The sequence below is a fragment of the Arvicanthis niloticus genome, chromosome 13 (genome assembly GCF_011762505.2).
Source record: "Arvicanthis niloticus isolate mArvNil1 chromosome 13, mArvNil1.pat.X, whole genome shotgun sequence".
NCBI classification, from domain to species: Eukaryota; Metazoa; Chordata; class Mammalia; order Rodentia; family Muridae; genus Arvicanthis; species Arvicanthis niloticus.
In genome coordinates this window covers 55,887,596-55,900,484 of record NC_047670.1, presented here as the reverse complement: position 1 = coordinate 55,900,484, position 12,889 = coordinate 55,887,596, and the positions used below count along the sequence as shown (strand labels likewise).

The window sequence follows — 12,889 nt, the reverse complement described above, 5'->3', positions numbered from 1 at the left end:
CTTCTACTGAAACTTGTCAGGGAAAGATCCCTCATGTCTGTATTACAATGTCTAGCATAGTTCAAAATCCAGGGTTCTAAAATTAAACACTGATTAAAAAAAAACACCCTGGTTTAAACACTATAGAATGGTCTTATCATCTGGTATTCTCTGGAGATTCTATACAACAACCTAAGTAATCATTCTGGAAGCATAGGATTCTAGAAGATTTAGAAAAGCCCCATGCAAGTCTCACTTCCTGAACACAGCTGAAGAACTACACAATCTATGCTTTCACGCCAAGACAACCCAGCTTAGATAACTGCCCATGCAGATTTTATGTTGGGGCCCTCTCCCACCTGCTGTTCGGTACTAACTCTATATAAACAACCGATCCCAGGAGACAAAGGAAGCTCTCCCTTTGGACCTGGCTCTGCTCTTACCTGGTGCAGTCCCACTCTCGCTTTGCAGCAGCACTCCTGTCACTTGTGCGTTGTTGTTTGGGTTTGCTCCAGGTGCTGTGCAGGGAGGAGGCCCCGCCCCACCCCCGAGGAGCATGCAGGACGGTGGAGGGGGCTGCCCACGTTTTAGTAACACTTTGTGGTCCTGCTGGCAACGGAATCGCGGTGGCACCTCCCGAGGCATGTAGCGGGCGGCGCTTGGCGGTTGTCCGTTCGGCACTGCCACCCTTTTGGCATTGTTGCCACCATTGACTGGTGGCGATGGAGAGCTGCCAATTGGGCTGGCGGCCGTTGGTTGGCTTAAACTTGGTTTCGTCACTTCGGGCACTGAAAGACACAGGAATTGGGAAAGTCTTTTAAATTATATACATTTTTCTAAAGTCTGTTTTTAAGAAAGCTTGCACTTTGTTCTCAAAGGACAAACTTTTAAAAAATTCCTGTAGGATGCTCACTTTACTAGGGTAGGAGTGGCCGTAGCAGATGACTGTGATAAATAATCAAAAAACTCCTATCTTATTATTTAAGTGGGGGAAATATAAAGCAACCACCACTCACTGCACTAAATCATGGAAGGTACAAATAGTTGTAGCCAAGTACTCAGTAGCCCAGAGGACTTTCCCTTCCTCTAATTTCTTAATATAAAAAAAAAAACAAAAACCCTATTTATTTATTTACATTTACTTTTTTTCCCCTCTGAGACAGGGTTTCTTTATGTAGCCCTGGCTATCCTCCAATTCAGAGATCTGCCTGCCTCTGCTTCCCAAGTGCTAAAATTAAAGGTGTGCACTGCCACCACACCACGCTCTTCATTTATTTTTTGTTCTGTGTGTACACATGCTATGGTAAACATGTGGAGGCCATAGGACAACCTGAGGGAGGTGGTTCTTTCTATCATGTGGGTCCTAGGGCTGGAACTTAGGTGTCAGCTTTAGCAGCCTTACTCTCTGAGCTACCTTGTAGACAACCATCCTATTTCTTTGAAGACCTCTGTGAACTTTTTCTGAAGTTCCTGGCTAGGCACAAGAAGCACACTTTGCCCATGCTCTTACAACATACTGAATTATATTTAAAGTCTCTACTTACAGACCTCTCTCTCATTGGCCTTAAGCTCCTCAAGAACAAAAACCATCATTCATTCTCCTCCCTGGAGAACAGATACAGAACTGGTACCTACAGAAGACTACAGGTCTAGAGAATCACAATATTCCACATGACTTTGGTTTCTACAGCTTCCCAGACACAAGGTTTACTTGTGGCTAGTTTTTTTTTTTGTTTGTTTGTTTTGTTTTTGTTTTTTTGAGACAGGGTTTGTGTAGTTCTGGCTGTCCTGGAACTCACTCTGTAGACTAGGCTGGCCTTGAACTCAGAAATCCGCCTGCCTCTGCCTCCCAAGTGCTGGGGTTAAAGGCATGCACCACCACTGCCCAGCTCTGTAACTGTTTATATAACAAAAATATTAGAAATCTTTTATCTTTTATTTTTATCTTGTCTTAGCTCTTTCATTGATATAAAATGTCAAACAGTATAGAAATGTGCATAGCAACCCTGAAATCACTACACCCTGGTGGACCTGCTGGCTCCCACCTCAACTCTGACTACAGAGGTTCCTACTCTCCACTTCCTGTCTTCATCTTAGAAAAAGACCACTACTGGGCATTTCTCTTTTATAAACTAAGTACTCATTGAACAATAGTTTTGAATACCTTCATCAAACAAAACAAAACAAAAAACATCCATTCCTCCCAAGAAAATCTGCCCAGCACATTGAGACTGGCAATACTACAGGAATAATCTGAGGCCCAAATTCCTGCCAAGCAACTGTGGTAACAGTATTGCTTTGACTGCTGGAATGATGCTGGGCCAGCATGTTGCCATTTAACTGCCTCCTTTATGAGGAGAGAGATACATCATCAGAAAACAGGGGCCCAGACTAGCCACCACTGGGCACTACTGAATACTGTGAGTGACAGGAGAAAAGAATAGTTGGCTCAAGTAAGTTCCAGGCAACTCATATGTCTATTCTTAGCCAATCACAAGACAGTACTGGTCTTCCAGTAAAAGGGTGGTGGCTGTAATGTGATGAGCAGAATAAAAACTTAAACCAGTCATTGTCTAATATTAACACATTTCCGTCCGCAGAGCATATAGCAGAAGATGGACAAATAACTAGTAAATGTTTGTTTCTGGAATATTCCATGTCATTTACTAATCTTTTTCTCTTATGAGAATAAAGCTGGGTAGATTCTTCCCAGCTCTTTTGTGATGTTACCCTTCTATAAATGGGGTAGGCACTCTAAGTAAAGTTTGCCACATGCCTTAACTCTCTTTCTTAAATAAGACAACAACAGAGCAGCCTAATGAGAGTAAAGGTCTAACTTTATAATATACACAGCTGCTTCAACCCCAAACTCTGGTGGGTGCTGTACACTGTGCCAGAATCCTTGTACCACCCCTTGTGGCATTTTCTCCCAATCATATCAAAGACAGGACGGATATGGTAAGGAGCATACAGCTCCACTGCTTTTCTTCTACCGTGGTGCTGGCCCTAGAGCTCAGGTGCTGAAAATTCCAGGGCTTGGTTAGAGAAGCTAATTGTGTTGGAGGGCCTGGTCAGAGTCGTCTTGATTTTTTTCTTTATTAAACTTCTCTACGAACTTTAAACAAACAAGAGACAGCAAGATGGCTCAGTAGGTAGAGGTGCTTTCAACCAAGCCTAAAAATCCCTGAACCCACATGCTGGAATTAGAGAGATGACTATTGCAAGTTGTCCTCTGACCACACATCCTCACATAATAAATAAATGTAAACATAAAACACTTTAAAGGCAAACACGACTCTTGACATCTACCAGAGATGAAGCAATTGTTAGGCAGAATTTTAAAGTTCCATATTCAAAGGTAAGATGTCAGAATTGATGTCCGTCTCTATGTGAGCTGTCAGACAGAGACTACCAAGCTTGGGTGTCCTGCCTTTCAGGCCTTTTCTCAGTGTTAATGATTTGTAGGCTGAAGCATAAATAGTTCTAAAATGAGCTACTTTAGCCACCAAACTATGTTTATTTGGTTCAAAAGCCTCAAGGCCTCAGTTTCTTTGCCAGAGAGTCTATGTAGGTATTAGGGAGTGGTGTGGCTGCTTGGCTTCTGACCCCTGGATTCAATCCCATCAAAACAACAACAACAAAACAAAAGAAACACCAAAGTCTATCCTTTAAATAAACACTGTCTCTGCTCACAGGAAATGAAAACACTGTAAAATACTGGGTGTCCTATTTTCTAATTTCTACTCATGTACCTTTAAAAACTACACTCTACTGATTCAGTCTTTCCCACTCCCACTCTTTTAACTTATACCACTCTCTTACACACTCTTATTTTGCTTTTCAACTTCTAATTGTCCTCATTTCTGAAAGTATGAGCCATTTTTTTTTTTATTATTATTCAGGAAAAGTGTTCTTTAAGAAATGTCTGAACTTGGCAAGCTTCTAAATCTGTGCAAGAGACCAAACAACTGCACTTGCTACCATTTCCTTCATCTTAATGGGACCTCCACCCCCATCCCCACCCTTCATGTACGTGTATTTGTAAAAGGGCTAGGGATATAGTTCCGTGGTGAGCAAGAGGCTCTAGATTCAATCCCCAGTACCAGAAAACCAAAACTAAAACTAAACAAAAACAGTTAAAACCATAGAAAATATACTATTTTAGGTTGGCAATTTAAAAATCTCAAAGCCTGACCTATGCACACAGGTGACTAGCCCATATTATGTGATTCTCAGTGACCCTACCACTGTCTCTACTTCTTCACCTTCCACTCACACACTGGCTTCTGCACTCACTATCTCCCTCCCCCAGACACCAATGTCTTCACTGCCAGCCTAGAGGGCATCTGGTACTTGACATCATGCCTGCAGCTCCTGACTACTGATTCTTCTGAGATTTACTCTGGCCAACTCTTTATTTTTCCTCATTTCCCTTCAGGGTCCACCATACTGTGGAGCAAGGGTTAAATAGTGGATGTTTAACACTCAATGGACATAGGTTTCAGTTTCAACAAATCAACTGTGTACTAGGAGACTGAAAGCAGCCACAAAAACGTGGCTGTGCTTCAAGACTTTATTCAAGGACAGTGAGCCAGGAATTTTATATTCTCAGACACTGCTCTTTGAAACAACTAAAAAAAACATAAAGAATTCTTTTTGCTCACAGGTAGTATAAAAATAAGCAGCAGGTCAGATTTGGCTTGTAGGACACAGTAGCAGGAGATTTTAAACTCCCTTTTAGTTATAATTCCAAAACAGTAGTTAATGTGGCCATTAGCTACTGTGGATGTTCATACCACACTCGAAACAGGGCTTTATTCTGAAGTTTTATTTAGACCAGTTTCCAACTCATAACCATCTTCCCACCTCAGTCTCTCAAGTGCTGGTAGGATAACAGGTACAAGTCACCACACCTGGCATTGAGTTTATGTCTACTTTTTAAAAATTACATTTATTCATTTGTGTTTGTGTGTGGGCACATGCAGGTCACTGTGTGAGTGTGGCAACCAGAGGACAACTTGCAGAAGTCAATTTTTTCCATCTCTCCATAACAAACAGGTGGGGCCTGCCTACTTCTCACTTTGAATTACTTAGGAACAGACTCTTCTTCAGAGGCTTTAGCTATCATCGTGTAATTGTTTGCCAAATCATTATCTCCACATTAGGTCTCTTTTATCCTTCTCCTTCCCCTCAAACTTGTTCCCCAGCCATAAGCTCCATTATCTCCTAGTACAACGAAGGCATCACCCAACTTGTAGAGGTGTTTGGGACACCTGTCCTCACCCGACACTTACGACCCCCAGGACCCAGAGCTGACCCCTCGCTCCTCTTGATCAGCAGGTCTATCTGGGCACGGTCCGTTCTCCTTCCCTCCCACATGAGAACTCTGGGCATGCTTTATGACAGCTCATATTCATTCATCTTAGACATACCAGCTCTCTCTACTTCCCTATTTATTTGTGTGTGTATATATAGTATCGATGTGAGAGAGATCACATAGGCTGCCCATGCCACAAAATGTAGACATCAGAGGACAACTTCTGAGTTTGTTTTTTCCTTCTACCATAAGCCTAGGGATCAAACTGGGATCATCAAGCTTGAGTGACAAGTACTTTTACCCACTGATTCATCTCACTGGCCCTAGTTCCATTTCCAATCAAATGTCCCCACCTGTTAGAACACACAAATACCTCTAGTGCAGGGCCCTACAGGTAGGCTAAATTATCTGAGCCACTGTCTCGCACTCACTCACTATATAGGCTTCTTGGAACAGACTCAGAAGCCAGTGTAGTAAAATGACCCACAATCCCAGATATGTTGATGGGAAATGCTTTCCTTCCGATGTATGCCAATGAAGTATGGGGAAAGGCTATGATTTAATGCTTTGAACCACAGTATCTAAAAACTGATCCACTGAGCTGCAAGTTTTCCCATTTCTCTGACTCAGCGTTGGTACTTCTGGGATCAAAATAAGCCTCACTGAAAACAAAAACAAAGTGGATATTTCCTGTGGACATATTCAATTCTAGCTACCAGAGCCCTATCTGAGGATCCCCAGTTAAGAAGACATGAAAGCTACACACCCCATATATTTAAGCCTGTCTGAAAAGATAAATTCCTTGGCTGACCTGACCCAAACTGTGTATGGCCCGTGGAAGTTTCCCCTTTCCCACTGATGTCCATTACAGACCTACAATTCCCACCCTAAATACTTTCTAGCAGCTAAAGGTCAATTAGTTTTTAGTCACTTCATTGGATACTGATAGCTCTCATTAAGCCAACCATTGTCCTACAGCACCTGTTAACAAGGCTAAACTGTTATGACCAAACTCTGCCATTATGTAGTTTGTGTAACTGAGCTTTTTAACCTTAGCCTAAGCCTCCCTGTTAAGTTTCACCTTAACCTGAGCTACTGCATGATTCTAGAAACCATTTTGCTTCTGTCTAATATCCATAAAAGACAATCTAAACTTTTGCCTAAGTGCCTCTTCTTTTTAGCTGAGTAGTAGGCACAGCACAACCTCACAGAACTTCGAATTGAAACCTCTGTCCTATTCTCCTCTCTGAATTCTGACCTGTACTGGCTGGTTTTTGTGTCAACCTAACACAAGCTAGAGAGGAAGGAGCCTCAGTTGAGGAAATGCCTCCATGAGATCTAGCTGTAAGGCATTTTCTCAATTAGTGATCAATGGGAGAAGTCCAGCTTATTGTGGGTGGGGACATCCCTGGGCTGGTGGTCCTGGGTAGGTTAAATAAGCTACAAGGAGCAAGCTAGTAAGCAGCACTCCTTAATGGCTTCTACATCAGCTCTTGACTCTAGGTTCCTGCCCTGTGTGAGTTTCTGTCCTGACTTCCTTCAGTGATGAACCGCAATATGGAAGTATAAGCTGAATAAAGCCTTTCCTCCACAACTTGCTTCTTGGTCATGGTGTTTTGATGCATCAATAAAAACCCTAACTAAGATATCACCACACTGTTTGTAATGGTGGAAGATAAAGGAAGAACATATAACCAATCTACTGCTTTTCTGAAATACAGAAAAATCTTACTTCAGTCCTTGTACAACCCAAGACTTGGCACCAACACAGTCTTTCTTTTTTCTCTGCTGGGGAAAGAGTAGATTCATAGTTAAGAGAAGATTGCTCAAGGAAGATAACTATTGTTGGGGAGAGGAACAGGAACCAGAAATGTCAGCACAGGGAAAGGATGACAGATAAAGACTTGACCAAGAAAAAGAATAAACCCAGCAAAGCTGGTGAGTCTGACACACCTCAAAATATAAGTATGTATATGTTTGTCTTTTTTAACTTTGTCTTCTCCTTGAAGACCTGAGTTACAACCTCAGCTCCTTTAGGATTCTGTGACTTGATTTTCTGATTGAGGACGATGTAGGAAGAGTAAGGAGAGAGAGAAATGAATTTCATCTACAATAGGCATGAAAAAGACCCAAGTAGAAAGGAGTACACAGGAAGGAAAGCTTGATCTCTCTCTCTCTCTCTCTCTCTCTCTCTCTCTCTCTCTCTCTCTCTCTCTCGTCTAAGACTTTGACATAAAATAGAATAATCTGTTTGAGAACAGATCTGGTTTTTTTCTGTTGTTGTTTGTTTTGAGAAAGAATGCCTAATGAACTTCATTTTCTGGTGGAAACACCACTGATCATGGCTTAAGTAGTCAGGCTTAGGAACCCAAATTCTACCATGGTCTCTATGTCCTACCAACACAGAGCCTGGCTTATCAAGAAAATACCAATTTTCCCACCCAAGAGTCCTTTAATAGGCCAGTAGCACATGCCCGTAATTCCAGTCCTCAGGCAGCAGAGGTGGGATGATCACTGTAAGGTCAAAGCTAGCTTGGACAATACCAAGAGGTTCAGCTAGATATTGAAATTCTGTCTCTCTTTGGCATGCTCACATGCATGTGCGCGCATGCATACACACACTCCTATAAATATTTAGTTCTAAGTCTATTTGCATAGTCTACTTCTAAATAGGCTTAGAAAAAATGCATTTGTTGGATTTTCCTAAAAGAAAGCCTACTTGTGGGTTGGGAGCTGGCTGAACTAGACAAGAGGAAGAACACTATCCTAACCAATTAAGATAATTATAACAACAATTTCTCAGTTTACTTTCTAAATCACTACAAAGTCTCAAGACACACTCTTCTTTGAAATGTCTTTGGTTAGAAATACAATACACTTATGTGTAAGTATCTTCTGACAATTTATTTTTCAAATTACATTTCCTAAGAAAGCTATCTTAGATAAAACAAGACTGACCACCTTTACTGACTCTTCTATCACTAAATGACATGCTTTGGCCTGTTGGTCAAACTGACCAAATCAAACCAAACTCATCATTAGAAGGACTTGCATCAAGTCCAAGTCTCCATTACTCTTATCTGATTTTTTTTTTTAAACCCAGGGCAAAGGTTTTCATGTAATGGGGCCTCATGGGTACTACACATACACTTACAAGTGTTCCAGCCTAGAGACATGAGGGTCTGGCAGCAGCCTGGGCTTGTGTGATCTGATGACTCTGTATATTATTCTAATACACACCTGATTGAGAACCATATATATAAGTATTATCTAAAAGAATTCTACCTCCCACTCGTAAGGCCTGCTAATCCAAAGCAACCATTATCAGATAAAACTACATAATCAGAACCAGAGAAGCAGACAGAACCACAGAAAAGGACAGGCTATTAGATTGAGAAAGACCTAAGGGTCACTTGCTTCTGTTGGCAACACACCAGGTTTTCAAGAAGTTAACTTATTCAAAATCTGCCATCTTTTAAAAGTCCAGGCTGTAGTTCAGAAGAGTGTGAACATTCTAGATGTGACATTCCATTTTTAGACAAAATGCACAATGTATTCCATGGATCAAGACTGGGAAGTACTCTCCATAATTCCCACCTGAAACTATGAGTTGATAATTTGTTACTTTTAGTAAAAAGTTCTGAAACAGTTCAGTTCAAAATCATGATTCACACACTTTTAAAACAAAGTATTTACTCTTTTGTTTCCTAAAAATATAAGGCCAACTAGAAACACAATTTCAAGTGCTTTTAGTTTGTCATTATTGCTCTGCAATGACTGCAAACAACCCACCTTAATTACTGTGCACCCACTCTCTTCTGAGTGGACTGCAGGCCGAGTCAGCAACACCATGAAATCCAAACACATAGAGAATAAAAATCTTACCTTTGGTTTTTTGTTCCGTGACCTGCAAAAGAAATAACAGACATAAGTAAATAAAACCTGCTTTTTAGTTTAGTATTGTGTTATTGTTTTAATTTTATTAACTTAGGCAATTCAAGTTGTCAGTATATGCAGTACTCAGGCTTAGTTGAAATCTAAAACCAGCTAGGAGTCAATTCAGACATCCTTCTAGAGCTGCTCAGCCATACTTACACATCTAGGATTTGGAGAAAATCTACATTAAAACAACAATAGCAGCAACAACAGCCATCACCATTCCACTCACTAAATGACACAGACTCTATATTGGAATATTGTTAGCCATTTTGATTGCTCTAATTATAGAAAGTCAAATAGATGTGGCCAGAAACTCAATTCACCATTAATATAAAAAGATTCCCTCCTGAGTATGAACTCAAATAGGTTTGAGCTCAAACCTAAAAAGCCTGAGGGACTCTTCATGAATTTCAGCTGCAAAGGGAGACTTGAAACCAAGCCATGTGAAGACTCAGTTACTTACTTACTTGGTGGAGATACAGTCTATCTCTCCTAACAGGGTTCTGGTTAAGAGTAAAATCAGATAGCAATCCCAAAGTTCAATTGAAATCGGCTGTCATCATCAAAATTTATAAAGCAGAGCCATAAGACTGAACTGTGCAAAATTTGACAAAATTTTGAGTGCCTTATTAAAAGTACTTGTTTATGTCATAACTAAGATTTTATAAAAAAAACTCTTAAAATGATGGATGACTACATATAGTAATGAATTTGCGGGGGGTTGGAAATCTTTTGAAGCCAGATGGAAATTGCTTCTGATATTTCTATAGGGTGGGGAGCAACAACAGGGAGACACTTATCATATACTCCTTATAATATAAAAACAAAACCACAAGAAAAACATCCCAAAGCAAGTAAGCCAGAATCCTAGCCATGGATTACAGCATTAAGACAATGAGATTCTGGCCCACTCTTCTAAACTGTCAGTCTGCTAAAGTACATTTATTTACACTGATTATCTAACTGTGTAAGAAGAGTTATTAAAGATAAACTCAAAGCCCTCAATGCCCAGGGACCACAGAGAAAAAGTAGAAAGACTGTAATAGCTAGAAGTCATGAACCTGATAGAACCCCTGCACTCATGAATTCACAGCATCGAGAAAAGACCCAAACAAAATCAACTCAGTTAACAATCCAGCATGAAGGAGGGAGGTGTCTTGAGACTCCACCCTGAGCCCAGGACCTACTAACAGTTGTGGCTTCAGAGTCAGAGTGACTTTCTTTAAGAGTGAGTGAGACCCATGGTAGGTCTTTAGTGGGCATAGTAGGAGATGGCCCCACACCCTTGACAACATGAGCAGCACAAATTATAATCATAGGCTATGAAAAACTGGGGAAAATGGATACTGGGAGATGGGGGGGGGAGTGGATCTGAGAGGAGCTGAGGGAGGAACGGGAGGAGTAAATATAGTCAAAGTACGTACTTCATGTTTTGTATAAAATTCTCAAAAGCAATAAAAATATATTAAACAAAAATATGGTAAGAGATAAACTCATAAAAGTAATGATTTATTAGGCACAATTTTATATACTTTTAATATATTACCCAAAGTGTAATTAAATACGTAGTTAAATAATTTAAAAATGAATGCTACAAAACTTCTTTAAAAAACATTATGTGGCTAGTAATCATTCTGGATCACTGCTATTCATGAAAATATGGTCATCTTTTGTCTTAGGGTTTTTATTCCTATACAAAACAACATGACCAAGATACAAGTTGGGGAGGAAAGGGTTTATTCAGCTTACACTTTCACACTGCTGTTCATCACCAAAGGAAATCAGGACTGGAACTCAAGCAGGTCAGGAAGCAGGAGCTGATGCAGAGGCCATGGAGGGATGTTATTTCTGGCTTACTCAGCTTGCTTTCTTATAGAAATCAAGACTACCAGCCCAGGGATGGCACCACCCACAATGCCCCCTGCCCCATCAATAATTGAGAAAACGCCTTACAGCTGGATCTTGAGGCGGCATTTCCTCAACTGAAGCTCCTTTCTCTGTGATAACTCCAGCTTGTGTCAAGTTGACACATAAAACCAGCCAGTACATCTTTGGAAGGTATGTCCTATAGCTGGCCAGCACTCAAAACAGATTTGAGCACACTTAGACTCTGAATCTAACCTAAACCATCTATTCTTAGGATTCACTAGAGTGTTTTTTACGTTTTTTGTGTTAAAGGACAGGTTAACTTTACTACACTGAAATCTGTGGAAGTATCTTAAAGTGAACCTGCTCCCCACTACTAATTACTACAGAGCTCAATTCTAGTACAAACGCCCTTTTACACTTTTCTATAATCCCCAATTACCCAAGAGTGAATGGGTTTTATCCATATACCAATTCCTGAAAGCAATTTAGGCTTTTATTTCATTGTAACTATTTCTTGGAATGCCACTTTGAAGATTAGTTGTATAAAAGTAAATGCTTTCCCCATTTGTAAGCAACAAATCTAAATCATGTTGAATATGTCTTATAATGTGGGTGCTGTTACAACAGTCAATTCTCAGATGGCGAAAAGCTGGACAGTGAGAGCCTATGTCCTGCCAACATTACACAACGCTCCTTTTGCAGTGTCAGCCTAATGAATGAATGGAGTCCTTCTTTACACCTCTCTGATGAATGGGAATTTAACATGGTTTACTAAGGGATGGTTCTGGAAAGAGTAAATTGCCATTGAACACAGTGGAAAGGGGCTCATGTTTAATTTCTGTGTGGAAGAAATTTAATTTTAGCCCTGAATGAAAGTCAATGTTTTAATAAAATGACACTGACATCATTCATGCTTCTTCTATATCCAGTGCTGAGGATGGAACCCACAACACTCCTCTACCAAGTTACACATTCAGCCCACCACCACATTCATGACCATTCACTTAGTAAACTAACATTCTGAGCAACTCCTGGGTACCAGACACACAGACACATGGTGCTGTTGACATAAATATAAATATGATGTCAAGAAATTTATATTCAGTTTAAGTAGGAAGGCGGACACAAAGAGGTGGTTAAAAAACAATGAAGAAAGAAAGCAAGCCATGGCAGCTGTATAATGGCCACAGAGCACAACTTCTGTTACATTCTCTATGATCCTTTCCATCAGAGCACATTTTATGCCTTCTAGCTGTCTTTACAATAATACTGGGGCCACTAAGACAATCACAGGGTTAGCTTTGTGCTCTTTTGTTAAAATTGCTAAATTGAAATTTAATTCTAAAATTATACAGTGGCTTAGCACAACAAAATGTTGTCAAAGACAAGCGCCAGCCTGTGTCAGCCTAGACTTTGTTAGCTTATCCTTTCTCTCTTCCTTTCTTTCAGCAGCTCCTTTGAACTCCCAATATTCTTGCCAAGAATTGGGTTATAGGCAGGCATTATCATGCCCAACCAAGATGTCTGAATTCGTATATTAGTCATAATTAATCCCTTGAAATTTTCAGGTTTGTTCTTTGTTAATACGTCTCATTCAGTCTTCAATGCAGATACACACACACAGCGCCCAGCTGTATAAACTGCATGCTCTGTATAAATACTCCCAATTTACTCTCAAATGTAAACATTCTCCTTTATTTCAAATAAATTTCCTATTTGTAGAATACATAATAAAAGTGTACAGTATATCTGATTTATAAACACAAGACACTATGTATAAAATAT

The 12,889-nt window shown here is 40.2% G+C and overlaps 1 protein-coding gene across 13 annotated transcripts in view; it reads right to left on the bottom strand.

The window, feature by feature from the left end:
* Tnrc6b (trinucleotide repeat containing adaptor 6B) overlaps positions 1-12,889 on the bottom strand; it is a 205,858-nt gene that overhangs the window by 48,532 nt on the left and 144,437 nt on the right. For all 13 annotated transcript variants that reach the window (XM_076911659.1, XM_076911660.1, XM_076911653.1 and 10 more), the window contains 2 exons: positions 9,182-9,203; positions 423-767 (listed from right to left, as the gene is read on the bottom strand). In XM_076911659.1, the coding sequence (XP_076767774.1) occupies positions 423-767; positions 9,182-9,203 (367 nt within the window). The remainder of the gene's footprint in view (positions 1-422; positions 768-9,181; positions 9,204-12,889) is intronic.